The sequence below is a fragment of the Ruditapes philippinarum genome, unplaced genomic scaffold (assembly GCF_026571515.1).
Source record: "Ruditapes philippinarum isolate M1 unplaced genomic scaffold, ASM2657151v2 ctg4123_1_1_1_1, whole genome shotgun sequence".
NCBI lineage: Eukaryota > Metazoa > Mollusca > Bivalvia > Venerida > Veneridae > Ruditapes > Ruditapes philippinarum.
The window spans coordinates 77,037-94,092 of NW_026861050.1; the positions used below are offsets into that span (position 1 = coordinate 77,037).

General features: G+C 34.8%; 1 protein-coding gene across 2 annotated transcripts; it reads right to left on the bottom strand.

The window, feature by feature from the left end:
- Nucleotides 1–2,600: 2,600 nt before the first annotated feature.
- Nucleotides 2,601–13,681, bottom strand: LOC132714380 (uncharacterized). 2 transcript variants are annotated; one of them, XM_060697242.1, is made up of 3 exons: nucleotides 13,508–13,677; nucleotides 12,390–12,578; nucleotides 2,601–2,943 (listed from the first exon to the last, which is right to left on the bottom strand). In XM_060697242.1, the coding sequence occupies exons 1-3, from the start codon at nucleotides 13,560–13,562 to the stop codon at nucleotides 2,771–2,773; spliced, it is 417 nt and encodes a 138-aa protein (XP_060553225.1). In that variant the 5' UTR covers nucleotides 13,563–13,677; the 3' UTR covers nucleotides 2,601–2,770. The 2 variants fall into 2 exon arrangements, with proteins under 2 accessions (XP_060553225.1, XP_060553226.1); XM_060697243.1 differs by lacking the exon at nucleotides 2,601–2,943 and adding an exon at nucleotides 9,139–10,183 and having other exon boundaries at nucleotides 13,508–13,681.
- Between the last annotated feature and the right edge of the window lie 3,375 nt (nucleotides 13,682–17,056).

The window sequence follows — 17,056 nt, forward strand, 5'->3', positions numbered from 1 at the left end:
TGGCCCCCTTTCCCCCATTCGACAAATTTTTAAATTTCCTTGTTTTTTGTTTTTTATCTTCTTAGGGAGGGGGGAAACCCCAAGGGGGGGCAAAGGAAGAAAAAAGAGGTCCTATTTCGGGGTCAAGGGGAAAAGGCCCCGTCGTAGAAAAGGAGAGAAAAAAGTTGGCCTTCCCCATTTTCCCTATAAAATGAGGGTTTAAAAAAAAGGAAAGTGGGGGAATTTCTTTAAAAAACCCATACAAAGGGCTTCCCAGAGAAACCCCTTTTCGATGAGGGCCTGCCAAAATTTTAGACCGGGGGTAATACAAAAGGACCATGGTCTCCCGCTGTATTTTTTGACAGCCTCCCGGGGGGTCACGGGGGACAGTTATCCCCAAGGCCCCCTTTTTACCCAAATTTTGATAGCCCCCAAACCCCCATCCCCTTTTTAAAAACATGTAAATTGAAGGGTTTTTTCCCCATGCCATCAAAACCTGTCCCTTAAAGATCCCCCAGACCTTGATCTTTTTACATATTTTCCTAATAACAAAGGGGGCATTTACCGTTACCTTTTAAAGAACTTTTAAAAAAGGAAGATAAAGGGTTCTTTAAGTCATTAAAATGATTACCCCAAATGTTTTACGGGCAGAAAAAGACGGAAAGGCACAGTGTTTTGTTTGGTTTCAAAAAAAATTCCAGTTTCGGGGGGCCCCCCCAAAAAATAAAGTGATATCAAATAAAAAGAATTTTCCCAAATTTTGAAAAAACATATCAAATTACTAGTTTTAAAAACTGTGGTTTATTTTTGTCATTTCCGGGTTTTTCCAGACAGGGATTTATTCGGGGTTTTAAATTCCGCCCCCCCAAAACCCCAAAATTTTCCCTTATTGCAGGAAAAATGGCTCTGCTCTAAAAATTGCTTTTTTTCGAGTGAAAAAAAACTAAACCCCGCCTATCTTTAGACATGGGTGTTCCCGGGTAACCCCCCATCTCCGAAAAGTGACTCAGGTCCGGGCCTCATTACAGCCCCTTTTTTTGTCCTTTAAAATTTTTTCCGCCCGTTTTGGCCGAAGGTTTTTTTACCACAAGGGGGCTTTTTGTGACTTTTTTTGACCAGTTCGAACGGGATAGTACCTTTCAATTTTCGACGGGCGTTTCCCATGGGGGTGACATTTCGCCCTGGTTTCCTGGGCGGGAAATAACTTTGGAAAATTTGCATCTTTGAGATGACTTCGGTGTGTTGGGATGGATGCCCCTCGCGTGGGCCTTTGGTAGCCCTCCGTTAGGGGTCAGATTTGCAAATCGCGGCATTTTTCTGTAAAATCTACCTTTTCTTCGGGGTTGATTTGGCCCCCCTTGACCCCCCCTTTGATTTCCATCTTTCCCTGCGAAATTCGAAAAACCATATTTGTATGCCCCCCTCCCCGGTTTTCAAAATTTGGGGAAAAGTTGTGCGCCCCCCCATTAAAATACACAGAAAAACCCCGAAATAATTATAATGTTTTTAAAAACCCCAATTTTTCAACCCCGCCCAATTTTACAATTTGCACCTTTACTCGCAGAAAACCTAAATTTTTAAAAACCTTTCATGTAGTGGGAATTTTAATTTCCCCCACCTTTTGGAAAAACAGCCCAAAAAAAAAAACTTAGGGAATGCCCAAAAAAAAGCCCCTCCAAAAAACCTTTTCTTCTAATTTTGGTTCATTCATTTTTAATTTTCATTTAAAGTAATTTCCCCCAAAATATCAACAAAACCATAATCACCAATGTTTTTAAAAAACAAAAAGGGAAAATTAATTTTTAACCACAAGTTTTGGCCCCCAATCTCCCAGGATACCATTTTTTAGTATATTTTTACCCCATTTTTAGAGAGGGTTATCACGTCCCCATGGAAAATATTATTTTTTGGCCCTTTTTTAACCCCCATTTTTAAATTCACGTTGTTAATGTTTCTTAATCTATTTTCTTACTTGCATCTGGTAATAAATTCCAATCCCTAATTGCACTGTAGTGACATTCTCTTTTTTAAAAGGGACTTCATTGAGGCCCAAGAGCCTAAATCATGAAATTTTAATGTCCTACATAGATCACATGGCGAATTTAAAACGGAAAGATCTAGAAAAGATAAGTAAGAAATATACGTGTTTTTCTGCTACATGTTTGCACTCAAATTATTGGTTAAGACCTATATCAAATAGAACATTCATCTAAAAACATCCTAGTCACGTAATGTCAAAAAAACCTCAGTGGAGTCCCTATAAAACCAAAATAAATGCAAAAACTATACGTTAACAGAGCTCTTCGTTTCTTTTTCGTGAGGCGAACATATTTAACAGAAGAAGAGTGTCATCAAATGATCAAATTGAAATGGTGAGTACGAAACCTAAAGAATTGAGTATGAAATTAGCCTCACGTGCATGTTTTTACTGTTTCCACTTGTTTTTGTTCTAGAAAGGAGACAACGGAGTAAAAAACATTATGCCGATTCTGGTCTTAATCCATTGGTAGTTTCTAAATAACTAAATTGTTTTATTGAAGAGCACTCCAAACGCCCATCTTCACACATTATATTCACTAATATTGAAAAAGTAAAAAATTGCTTAGTCAAAAGTAAAAGAATAAAGAAATACGCGCGCGCGCTTACTAATACACGAGTACGCACACACCTTATGTATTCACAAAAATACATGTACATATGATGTAATCATTAAAATTCTAAAACTAGTCTTCAAGAGTAGCAATGACAAAAACATGCTAGTCCTTCATATCACAACTGGTATCAACAGGTATCAAAACGTCATCTTCTTTACAACAAGCGTTGCCAAGTAACAGAAGAGAAAGGTGGAGGTCACATAGATCCCCCTTGACCCTTTAGAGTTACACAGATCTTCACTGCAAGCACACATTTGTGGAGTCTTGCATCCATCCCAAAGCGCCTCGTTTGATTTGTCACGATAATAGTCTGAAATTAAAGATGAATAAAAAATACAGTGTCTCGCCAAATTTCATTTACTGAAGTAATAAGCCTATCAATTGCCCCTATAAATTTTCCTCGGCAATGTTTTACTGCAAATTGTTGATTTGATTTTTTATTTGGGTTCTTATTTTTATTCGTTTGTCTGATGGATCTAATCATTTACAGAATTTCTACCCTTACAAAAGTAGGTTTTAAGTATTAGAAGCTGTAAACGTTGTCCTGTGTTTTATCTTGAAGTATCGTGATTTTATTCTTACAGGTAACACACTGGGGCGTTAAAGATTGAATACGGTGATGACGAGGGAGAAGCGCAAGGTATGTTACACCACACCACTTCCATTCACAAAGAGACTCTATAAATCTTTGCCTGTCACCAAAAATATTCATTCCATTCATGTGATCTCCATTGCCCGGAATGTTTGTTGCTCTCAATCAAATGCAAATAAAATCTAGAAATGTGAAGTTCCCACGGGAAGCATTCAAAAAGATTATATGAACTTTGAATTGAGTCAATTTATGAGTGATAGTGTTAACGTGCAATAACTTTCCCACCCCCTTGCACAGGATCAAGCGGTTATCATCAATCTACAAATGAATGTGTTGGAATCTATGATCTCAAACGACCAAAAAAATATGATACTAAAGTGAAGAACAAGGCAAACCGCTCGCATGCTGCTGAAACCCAAAGCGCTTAGTCCTGCCACCAGGATAGATCTATACCATTTACTTATTTTCATCTTGATATCACTTTCCAAAAATAGAAGCTAGAAAGGTTTATTTAAGAAGATCAGCAGGTCAATATTTATTTAATTAAAACAAAAAAACTTAATTTTAATTTTAACAATGTCGCCCGTCTTCAATAGGGATAAACTGGCGGAAACTCACACATGTGCTACTTTGGTCGGTTTACCTGGAGCATCAGAAAAGAAAGACCTTGATAAACTTTTAAAACTGTCTGTAAAATCCCGATTTTATTTTATGCATCGTAATCTTTACGATGCATTTACTTATACATATGACGGAAAAAATACTTTTTTCAAAACAAAAAATAATAACATACACATTAAAATTCGTTTATCAAAGAGAAAGAAAGAGAAATCAGAAGCATCATAATAATACATTGTAAGCTGCTTACATATTCTCTTGTCGTTGACAGCATAGCCACGTATACAGCTCGGTAACACCATTATGTGGAGAAATAATTATGGTGCTTCCGCTGACTGTAGTAATCCTTGTGGGCATCAGCATTTAAGTTTTTCTCTCCACACGTAGTTGATGAATCCTGAGAGTTACACTGATAACACTTCAAACGCCCACAACCTTCCACAACTTGCAAATATATTCCCAAGCATCTTCATCAAAAATCATTTATCTATAAACATTTTGTGTCATCAGATCATAGAGGTTATTTGTTTGTGTGTAAGATGAAATTTGATTTCATCGAGTGGGCTTTAAAAACAGTATTCTTTAATATTAACTTTAATATAAAAATCTGTTTTCCCCACTGGTAGCCTCTATTAGTCGATTTCTCATAAAATACGTAAAAAAAGAAGTCTTGGGCTGAAAATAAGTTTGACAATCAAAGTTAAATGGCAGTGACATTATTCATTTTATTAGAAAAATATGAATGACCGCTTGTTTTAATAATAAAAACAACCAATTCTAGTTTCTTCTACTTTTCATATTGCATTAGGCAGGTATTGCCTCGTAGGATACTTAATTAAACATGCCAAAATGTCATCAAGAGCAGTTTTGCATGTTGAAGGAATTGTATTTTTCATACTGTGAAAATGAAACAAAAAATTAAAGTGACGATATTTGGAGATTGATATTTTAAATAAATTAACGTAAATTTTTTTCTTCATCTTATTACTTTTGAAATTCAAGTTATTTAATTCAAGTTTAAGTTTTGAATTTATCCTGAACAGTACTGACAATGTCAGAACTTGTAAGCAAAAAATAAAATTAAGGGTACGCACATGGGGAAACATTTAAAAAAAAAAAGTTCGGTCATTGAAAAGGGTGAAATTATATTTTGTGAAATTATCAAATATAACTTTCACGGATAAATCAGTATCACCTGTAAAGCATAAAATAAAAGTATCTGTATACTAATAATTTTTCAGCTTAACAGATAATGTGGAAATGTTTCGGATTTAGTCCTTGCGATTGATAGTTTTAAAACAGTTCAAAAAGAGCAAAGAAATCACTTTCAAATGCAAGGGTAATAAAAAAGTAGTATTATTTTATCAATTATCAAATTTGTTTCAATCAAGGTAATCTTTTATCTTGAGATATAAGAAAGTTTCTAGATACGCTAGTTTAAATTTTGTAATTTTTAGAAATACTATATTTTCCCATTAGGCTACAGTCGCATCTACGTCGCTCCTTTTTGAACTGTTTATATTGTTTGACTTTTTTACTAGCCCCCGCTTCTTTTTAAGATAACAAGTTAATTTTCAAATATAGGCTTTTTTTTTATTTTTATACGAAATATAAACAGGTTGAAAGTATTTTTGGGTGGCCTCTGAATAAACTGTTTTTAACAATTTAAAGTTTATTCACATTTTCGCCAAAAACAGATTTTCAAGTTTTACCGATACTATAAGAACTTTTTAAAGTAACTGTACTTTTCTCATGTAGAAATTTACCTCAAAACTTAAAAATAAAGCATGATAAAATGAAATCTTTAAGTCAACATTTAGATAACATTAAATTTAAATCTTTAAAACAACTAGAACTGCCACTATGATGGCGTGAATACCCCCGCATACCACTTTGTCAGAATCAACAGTGGCCATTTAGAGCTGAAGGACAACCTCCCTGCCAAATCTGAGGTTACTAAGCCAGTACATTGCTAAGTTATGTATTCTACATGCTTCAAATGTGAAAATGTCAAAATCAATACATTGCGAGGACAGGACATTCTTTAGCAATTGAGAAGAAAATCTTTTTTTTTGTCACAGGTCCCGGTGACCTTGACCTTTGACCCAGTGACCTCAAAATAAATAGGGGTCACCTTATTGTCATGATCAACATCCATGCCAAATATGAAGACTGTTGGTCAAAGGAATCTTAAGTTAATGGGTGGACATACTTATTGAAGTCAAAGTCCCTATGACCTTGACCTTTGATCCAGTGACCTTAAAATAAATAGGGGTCATCTACTAATCATGACTAACCTCCATGCCAAATATGAAGACTGTGGGTCAAAAGAATCTAAAGTTATTGGGGCAGACAAACTTTTTGAAGTCAAAGTCCCTCTGACCTTGACCTTTGACCTGGTGACCTCAAAGTCAATAGGGTCATCTACTAATCATGACTAACCTGCATGCCAACATATGAAGACAGTGGGTCAAAGGAATCTTAAGTTATTGGGCGGACAAGCTTTTTTGAAGTCAAGGCCCCTGTGACCTTGACCTTTGACCTGGTGACCTCAAAGTCAATAGGGGTCATCTACTTACCATGACTAACCTGCATGCCAAATATGAAGACTGTGGGTCAAAGGAATCTTAAGTAATTGGGCGGACAAGCTTTTTGAAGTCAAGGCCCCTGTGACCTTGACCTTTGACCTGTTGACCTCAAAGTCTATAGGGGTCATCTACTTATCATGATCAACATCCATGCCAAATAATGAAGACTGTGTGGTCAAAGGAATCTTAAGTTATTGGGCGGACAAGCTTTTTGAAGTCAAGGTCCTGTGACCTTGACCTTTGACCTGGTGACCTCAAAGTTCAATAGGGGTCATCTACTAATCAGGACTAACTCCTCCATGCCAAATATGAAGACTATGGGTCATAGGAATCTTAAGTTATTGGGTGGACAAGCTTTTGAAGTCAAGACCCCTGTTGACCCTTGACCTTTGACCTAGTGACCTCAAAATCAATAGGGGTCATCTACTAATCATGACTAACCTTCATGGCCAATATGAAGACTAAGGTCAAAGGAATTTAAGTTATTGGGCGGACAAGAAAAAACGACGGCCGGACGGACGGCCGGACGGCCGGACGGACGGACAAGCTGATTCCAGTATACCCCCCTTACAACTTTGTTGTGCGGGGGTATAATAACACGAATTGTGTACTTTTTTACTTCTTACCTAAACAGGAAAACGTGAAAACAATCAACCGAGTAAAATCCTTTGTAAAAATCATTTCTATACGTTATACCGCTTCTATTCTTAGGACATCAAAAACTACCTCCGTCTCTGCCAAAATTTTAATAAAATAATTCCCTGTTCAACATTGTTTATATACCTAGTATGTATTTGTAATTTACACGGGATTTATTACACATCATTTATGTTAATTAGGATCAACCTTCTATGAATAACGTGTATTTAATTTATTTACTCAAAACTCAAAATTGCGTCATGGTCAAAATGACGAGTCGTCGAAGTACATGGGACCATCCCTCATTCTAAATTGCCGGATGAACGAAACAATTAAATGATTCAAAATTGACTTAAGACCACTATTTTTACATTGTTACCTTTTTCTCTTTGGAATGAAAAGATCCATTTGAAATTTAGCTTCTGACCACTCATTCATCGCAAAATTGTAATCAATTCAAAGTAAAAACAAAAACAAAACAAAAACCGCGCTTTAGAGATTTCATTTATATTGGTACTGATGGAACATCAAGGTATACCAGACTGCTTTGCATTAATACTTTAAATACAATAAAAATCTTTTTTATTGACTAGATAAAATACTTAAATTTGTTTTAGTGACTATGCTAAATATCCACATAATTATTTAACAACTAACCCATTCTCCCTTTACAAACTCATTTTATTTCACAATTTTTCAGACTAAAAATCAGTTTTCTTCAACTCGAGTTTACTCGCATCATCTATTAGTGGTCTTTGTTTGATTGTGGTCACAAACAGGTACTTTGTACTTAGTATTTTAAAGTTATAAATCAACTTCAGTGATAACTCTGGTTGAAAAGAACTGGGCATTTCAAAATACTTGTACTACTATTATTAAGTATCAAAATGGAAAGTGGTGGTATAAATCACAATCTAAGCAATGTTTGCAAGGTTCTATAAAAACCTCAGGAAATGAAATTAGCATCTTAAACATAAACGTGTATATATAGAATCCTATACATAAGGAAAAAAACGTGATTAATGAAACGTTTCTGACTCCAAAATCTATGTTTTGCCATTCACTTTTGGCACTCTGTTTGAAAGAATTCCTATAACACCTTGTGTATACGGAACGCGGGAATGTGAGCATGTACTTTAAAATAAATCTGTCCTTTTACTTTCTGCTTTGCATCAGACCTCTCCACAGTGTTGAGAATGATTGCTGGCCGCATCCATTTTTGCGTATCAAAGTGAAGATAATGCATTGCATTTTAAGCCTAAAATCATTAGATCCAGTATACAAAAATGTTATGCGCATGCTCCGCTTCAAAATACGAATAAATTAAACGAAAAATTAACATCGAAGTAAAAAATTCGGTACAAAGAAAAATCGGTTTTTCCATCGCACCTGTGTTCAGAAGACTACATTTTAGAATAACGACTTGTTCAAAAGTTACACTAAATTGATTGATTGATTGATAAAAATTATAACTACAAATAACTATCACATCTACTTTAATACAATATTTTTTTTTAAAAAATCACAAAAAATCAAAAAGAAATTATATGTTAAAGATACAATTTACAACTGTACAATATGCAACTTGCACTTACTCGAGAAACATAATGTAAATAAACTTACATATAGATAAATACTAATTTCTTACTTGGAATACAGTTAAGAAAGATATGCCATGTGATACATAAACTAAGAAATGCAAAAGAAACAAACCTATAAAAACTTACTTCTGTTTGGGTCCATTGATTTTTACTTACATTATTGTACATACCAATATACAAAAAAGAAAAACAATGGATTAGACCAATGTATACCAAAATATGTGTAGGATTTGGATGTTCCTATATTAACATTCTTAAATTAAACGATACATATTATGTTTGAGTGTTACAATGTTCTAGATAATGTGATTTATAACAACCATTTTAAATTTTAATATCGAGATAAACAAATATTTCCAATATAGATAAAGAAGGAAGAAAATCGGGACTTTCAAAATTTCATCGAGATAACGAAATATCGAGAAAAGCGATGTCGAGATAACGATAGTTGACTGTAATATTGTTTTTTAACTATTTTCTTACTTGCATATGGTAATGAATTCCAATCCCTTATTGCACTGCAGTAAAACGTAACATTTTCTTTTTTTTAAAGAACTCCACTGAGGTCAAAAAGTCTAAAACATGAAGTTTAATTTCCTACATAGATCACCTGGGGCACTTAATTCGGAAGGATGTGCAAAAGATAAGTAAGAAATATACTCAGAATTACATTGATAATTGTATTTTCAGTCATTCTTAGACCGATTTGAGTGAAAAGCGTTGTAACGCGTTTTAATTTTAAATTATTTTTCACAATCTGGTGAAACGGAGTGAGCTAATGATCAGACATTTTGCACTAAAGTTATTTGTCAACACCGACATAAAATAAAAATATATTATCGAAAACTTATTCTCAGCTACGCCATGTAAAGACGCTCAGTGGAGTCCCTTGTAAACATATGCTGACAGTTAATGCTGAACATATTTAACAAAAACAAAACCTTACGAGTCTACATATGATGAAATAGAACCTAAAGATATGAGTAAAGAATGTGCCTCACGTGCATGTTTAACTGTTTCCATTGTTTGTTGCACGGTTCTAGAAAGAAGGCAAAAGGTAAAAAATATTATGCCTATTGTGGTCTGAATCCATCGGTAGTTCTAATAACTAATTGTTCAAAAGAACACTCCAAACGCTATCTTCCACACATTCATATTAACTAATATTGAAAAAAGTACATAATATTCGTAAAACTCATAGAATAAAGAAACACGAGCACGCACACACCTAATTTATTCAAAAAAAGTACATGTACATATGATCTTATCATTAAAATTCTAATTCTAGCAATGATAAAAGTATGACAGTCCTTCATATCACAACCAGTATCAACAGGTATCAAAACGTCATCTTCTGTACAACAACCGTTGCCAAGGAACAGAAGAGAAAGGTTGAGGTCACATAGATCCCCCTAGACCCTTTAGAGTTACAGAGATCTTCGCTGCAAGCACACGTTTGTGGAGTCGTGCATCCATCCCAAAGGGCCGCATTTGATTTGTCACGATAATAGTCTGAAATTAAAGTTAATAAGAAATACAGTGTATCGCCAAATTTCATTTACTGAAGTAATAAAGCAATTCAGATAACCTATCAACTGCCTGTATGAATTTTGACCGGCATTGTTGTTTCCTCGGCTATGTGTTGAGTTGATTTCTTATTTGGGTTCTTATTTCGTTGGTCTTGATCGATCTTATCATTTTCAGAATTTCTATCCTTACACAAGTACATTTTCAGTATTAGAAACTGTAAAATGTTGTACCGTGTTTCATTTTATAGTATTGTCCTCTGTTTTCAAACCGGTTACGTTCATTAAAATACTCAAGGCGTTGAAAATACGGTGATGACAAGGGTGTGAGATATGTTATGAACCCCATTTGGCAAGAAAGTTTGTTGGTCAAATGAAAAAAGAGAGATTCATCAGAAGCAGTGGAAATGATAATGAAGACTTGGTTTGATTGAGTCTGTATATTAGAGATAATGTGAAAGTGCAACGACTCTCACGCCCCATACCGACTTAACCCTTTACTTCATATAGACCTGTTTTGACGGCTTTCAACCCCCCCCCCCCTCCCCTTTGAGGCCTCAAATAGTGAAAATGCCCTATTTAGACACCAAACACTTGTTTTCGTTTGATAAATGGTGTTAAAAATGTGAGCACTTTTTCGGTGCCATCGCCTATCAAATAGATACATCAATGGGGTGCCAGAGGGGGGTGTGCCCCTTTCTGCTTGGGGGGTTGAAGGTGGTCAGCAGACCTCTTCATCCCCAAGAAAACTGTGGACTTGTGAGAGGCTAAAATGGCCTCAGATCAACCTTAAGGTAACATGTAACCAACGCTGAAAAGCCTTTGACTCAATCCATTGAGAAGTTGCAGCAGTTTGAAATCAGTTCGGATGGAAAATCAACGCAAAATAGTGATTTTTGGCAATTTTGAGATGTCACCTCGTTGCTATGTGAACAGGAAATTTAAGATTGTATATGCCGTTACAAGTCAACATTTGTGCCAAGTTTGATCAGTATTAAAGCCTATTTTATAGTTCATAGCAATTTGAACTTTTTTCAATGAAAACAGCCATTTTTCACAAAAATCTCATGAAGTAATGGGTCAAGCAGTATACGATCTTTAACAAGCGGCGTCCAGTCTACAATACTATATGTGCTAGAATAAATTATCTCAAAGGACCAGAAAAATAAACAACATATAAGTGCTATGGTGGCTGATTTTGGACGCTTTTGTGCGTCGTGTTGGCGCTAGCGACAACAGGACAAAGCGCCAAGCGGCACGTTGTCGGACTTTCGTCTTGTCGTCCTGTCGCTTACGATGTACGCCAAACGGCATGTTGTTGCGATGTTTATTGTCGCTCGGTTCAAATCGAAGGATTGGCTTATAAGCCAAGCGACAGGGCGACATCGCGACAACGCGCCTCACGACAACGTGCCATTTGGCGTGCTTCGCTAGAGACAAGACGACAGTGCGACAACGCGCCGTTTGGCGCTTTGTCGTGTTATCGCTAGCGACAAGACGAAAAGGCGATAACAATATAGGTTGTGTTGTCGCTCTCGACAACGCAATGCGCAGTGTACCAACTCAGGCACCATAATGTGCAGTACGGGGAGAAAACTTGTTTGGCCTTTGGAATATGCCGTTTCTTCCTTATTCGCATGTATATTATGACTGAATTTGTTTTATCGTGAGCATCACGCTATACCTAAAAAAATCAAAGCGGTAAAATTATGTTGCGATTAATCGAAAGAGGTGTAACATAGAATGTTTATGTTATTTACGATAAATAAATACTGTACTACATACACAAGCCGAAAAAATTCCCCGAAACAAAATATTATATTGCTATTTTAAGTACGAATTTATGATATAACAATTAAGCAATGATTTCACGTATTAGCCATTTGCTTTTAAGGAGATAAACAACCATACTCAGAGAGTCAATTGATCACAAGGATAATGATGTATACATAATTATGCAGCTCGAGCAACAGAAAAGAAAAATCTTTATTATCAACTTTAAAAAAAATCTACGTTATTCCTATTTAATCTATAAGCATTGTAATCTTGGCAATGCATTTATTTTTATATATTGAAGAAAAACAATACTTTTTTCAAACCAATAGGGGTCAGTTACACAAGAGAATTCTTTTATCATAGAGAAAGAAACAACACAACATCTTTGAACAGGAGCATGATTATAAGCTGCTTACATGTTCCCTTGTCGTTTATAGCATAGCCACGTATACAGCTGGTTCCACCGTTCAATGAATTAACCAATGTGCTTCCGCTGACTGTGGTATCCTTGTGGGCATCAGCATTAAAGTTTTTCTCTCCACACGTTGTCGGGGAATCCTGAGAGTTACATTGGTAACACTTCAAACGCCCACAACCTTCCACAACTTGAAAATATATTCTCAAACATCTTTGTCATACAGCAGAAAGTAAGTAATAGACAGAAAATAAATAATATAAAGTGAGCGACATTGGAACGACTGTAAAAGACTCAAAAGAGCCAAGAAAAATCTCTTTCAGGAGCAGGTTATTCAAACAGCAGGGTGGTGACCCCTTAATTTGTTTTCATAACAATTTGTTTCAATCATGATTATCTTTAATCGTGCGATTTAAGAAAATTCAAGAATTTTCTTCTTTGCATTTTGAAATACAATTATTTCCTATTATAGGGACATATATTGTACCTTAAACAGCTACAGTCGCTCTGGGACTACGTTGCTGAGTACGTTTAATTTTTATAGACTTCTATTTATTACATAAATAATTAATTTTCAAACATCTATTAATTTTATGTGCTTTTTTGTATTTTCAGGACAAATTAAAAACGTCCTAAATATCCCGTTGTATACCTATATTCTACCTTAAACAGCTACAGTTGCTCTTGGACTACGTTGCTGAGTATGTTTAATTTTTATAGACGTCTACATATTACGTATTACATAAATGATTAATTAATTGCCAAGCATCTGTGAATATTTTATGTGTTTTTGTGTTTTTTTTGTTTTGTTTTTTTTTTTTGTTGTTTTTTTCAGGACAAATTAAAAACGTCTTAAATATCCCGGTGGCTCTAATATCTGCTTAAAATATTTTTACATTTTCAAAACTGTTTAAAAGTTCACCGATATTTTTAAAAAGAAATATTTAGTAATCTTGTAATTCCTTCTCATGCAGAGAATCATCTCAAAAATTAAAAAAAAATAATAAATAAAAAAAATGATAAAATGAAATTATCAAGAAGTCAATCAATTAACATTAGAAAAAAATAATAGTTAAAAACAATTTAATAAATTGTGTTTATTTTTTCATTACTACTTACCTAAACAAATATACGTAAAAACAACCAACCGCGTCAACATCTTTGTAAAAGTCATTTCTTTACTTTATTCCGCTCCTTTTCTCTGGCAATATTTGCGTCACAAAATACCAGCGTTTCTGCCAAAAATTTTAATCAACTAATTCCCTATCGAACATTGCATTATTTATATACCTGATATGTGATGTATAGAAACGAGGATCGGGCTTCCAAGAATATTGGGTTTAAAACTTCTAATTTACTTCTCTTATTGGACATTTACGAGGGACGGTCAGAAAATATCCGGACTTTTCATGCTCCTCTCTTTCCACGTGCAGCTATATACACACATTAAATATTGGTGAAAACTACATTCATTCCCCAATAACGTGTTCAGTTTATTTTTGTATACACAGTATTTTGCCCTCTGATATATGATAGGTGTTTCGTCTATCATGGACTCTTTGTTAGAGGAACAACGCTCTGTAATAAAGTTTCTGGTTGCAGAAGGTGAAAAGCCCTGCCACATCTTTCAGAGGCTTAAAAAAGATTTTCTGATAAATGTGTATCACGTTCAACCTTCTACAACTGGGTTTCTCAGTTTCGTGAAGGCAGAACAAGTGTTTGTGACAGGCCTAGGACTGGGCGGCCAGCTGAGGCGGTGACCCCAACAATGGTAGCAAATGTTAAAGCTTTTGTCAACAAAAATCGTCGAGTAACTTTGGAGGAGGTAGCCAACAAGTTTAGCATCGGTAAGGCATCGGCACACAAGATTTTACACGAACACCTAGGCATGAGCAAGGTAAGTGCCAGGTGGGTGCCTAGACAGCTGTCCGCAGATCAAAAGGCAACCAGAGTAACCAATGCAAAAGAACATTTAAGTCGTTTTAATCGTGAAGGAGATAAGTTTTTGAACCGCATTATCACTGGAGATGAGATGTGGGTTCATTATTCCGAACCTGAGACAAAAGCTCAGTCAAAGCAGTGGAAACGAGCTGGTTCCCCACCTCCTAAAAAGTTTAAGCTGTCTCCTTCGGCTGGCAAAGTCATGCTTGTTGCCTTTTGGGATTCACGAGGAATGCTACTTACTCATTTCATGCCAAAAGGTCAAACTGTCACCGCCAAGTACTATTCTGAAGTAATTCTGAGTAATTCTGAAAAATCTTAGAGAAAAGCTGAAGCAAATGCGTCCCAGGTTAGCACAGAAAAATGTCCTCCTTCTTCACGATAACGCCCCCTCCCATACCGCCGCAGCTACAGTGGAGGTTATCAACTCTTACAAATAGCAATTGTTGTCTCACCCTCCTTATAGCCCAGACCTCGCCCCCTGTGACTTTTATTTGTTTCCAGAACTGAAAAAATTGTTGCTGGAAAGAAATATAAGACCAGGGCGGCTTTGATATCTGATGTTACACAGTACCTAAAACATAGGTCTACGCGGGAATACAAAAGCTCCCACGAAGATGGCAAAGTGCGTAGACGTAGGTGGAGAATATTTTGAAAAACAGTAGAAAGATTTTTTTAAAATGTTATATGGTTTTCGAGAACGAGTCAAAAGTCCGGATATTTTCTGACCGTCCCTCCTACAAGATACGATGTAATCGATACTTAAAATGACGTCATAGTCTAAATGTGAGTTGTCGAACTAAATGGGACCATCCCTCAGTCTAACTTGGCACTTCATATTTCCATATACATAGCATACCCCGTAAATCTTAAATACTACGATTTTTAGGTTATATATCTATATACAGTATAAATTTGAAAGTATTATCTATTTTGCACTTCATGTAAAATACAAACAAATGTACTTAAAAAACAATTTGTAACTGATATTATCAAGCTGCTGTCAATCATTTCTGGACCCGTATTGACTCTTCCCCAAAATTATGAATGTCAGTATGTTCAAATGGTTTGAGGTTGGTTTTTCCTCTTTTTAGAGACAATGGAATGATTAAAATTGACTTAAGACAACTATTTTCATATTGTTAAGGTCCCCTTTTTCAAAGGTCCATTTGAAATTTGACTACTGACGAATCATTCATCGCAAAGTTGTTGCCAGATTTCAATTTTTTAGATAAAATTAAGCATTATATCATTTTGTTTGGTACTGAAAGAACATCAAAGTATACCAGTCCGCTTTGAATTAATATTAAAAAAAAATATTGACTACACTTAATATTTACATAATTATGTAACAACTAAACTCATTCTCCCAATATAAAACTCGGCTTGTTCCACAATTATTTAGGCTAAAAATCAATTTCTTCACCTTGAATATAAAAACATCATCTATTAGCGCTCTGTGGTGGTATAAATTACTTTTGTTAATTATAATTAACAATTTAAGCAATGTTTACAAGGCTCCCTTAGATTCTAGTGTTAAATATTCTAGTGTTAAATCTTGAGGACAATTGATTGCAATAAAACTCTATATTAATATATCTTATACATAGATTATAAAGATGAAAACGTGACCAATTAAACGTTTTCCTCTCCAAATAAACAAATTCAGTGATAATTTGAAGGTCTTTCTAACTAAAGTTTAAACAGGCTAACTTTTTCAAGTGAATGTTTTTTTCTTTATTGATCAAAAATTATTGAATTCTTTGTTTTGCGTAGTTGGAAAATATTTTTTGTGAAAGATAACGTTTAGTTTCATATAGTTGAAAGGGGAACACGTGTCTCGCTTAAGTCTTAAAAGTTATGGAATATACGATGTGTATATGTACATGTATTTATGGAGATAAAAGGTTGGCAAATCTGTTTCGCCGAATAAAGCTCCCTGGGCGGCCTTAATCCTTGTACATTTTTGATATTGCAGCCCAGGAAACACAACCTTATACACGTTGGATAACTTCATAAATTTCGAGCTGGTATTTTAATAGGGAAAAGGTTATCAATATATAAATGTATGTGTCTTTTAGCTTATCAAAACATCAAGACATTTTCAATATCTACAAAGAATTGCTTGTTGGGAAAGAATTGAAAATATATAATTTGTTATGGATTTTACTTTTTAAATCGTATTGATTATCAAAGTTTCAAACTTAAATGATATTGTCTTTGGTTATATAATAAAACCACCAACAGAAGCAATATGCATCCAGATTCAAGCTAATTTTCATGAAAATTTTGAAAATGTATTTAAAATTAAAATATTATGAAGTGAACAAACAAAGTAATTTACGCATTGCAAACAGTACTTACAATCAGGTAAACACAAAAAAATGAGTCAAAATATGATAAATACAACCATTACTGCGTTAGTCATGCAGTAGAAAATATGGTGATAAATACTGCAAAATCAGTCATCAGTCGCGCAAAACATTTAAATTATTACTTGAATGTTGAATCAATTCACTTTTCTTAAATTTTTCGTACATTTTTCCTCAAGTTTGATTTCCTTGAACAATGTTTGCTATCTGGAGGCTTGCAACTTTAAGATACATAGCATACATAAATATAAGTTACACCAAAATACAAATGTATATACATTTATTTTACGCTTTCGAGTGGATTACGTCACTCGTGAGAATACTGTTGTTAAAGATAAAATGTTATCTTACACAT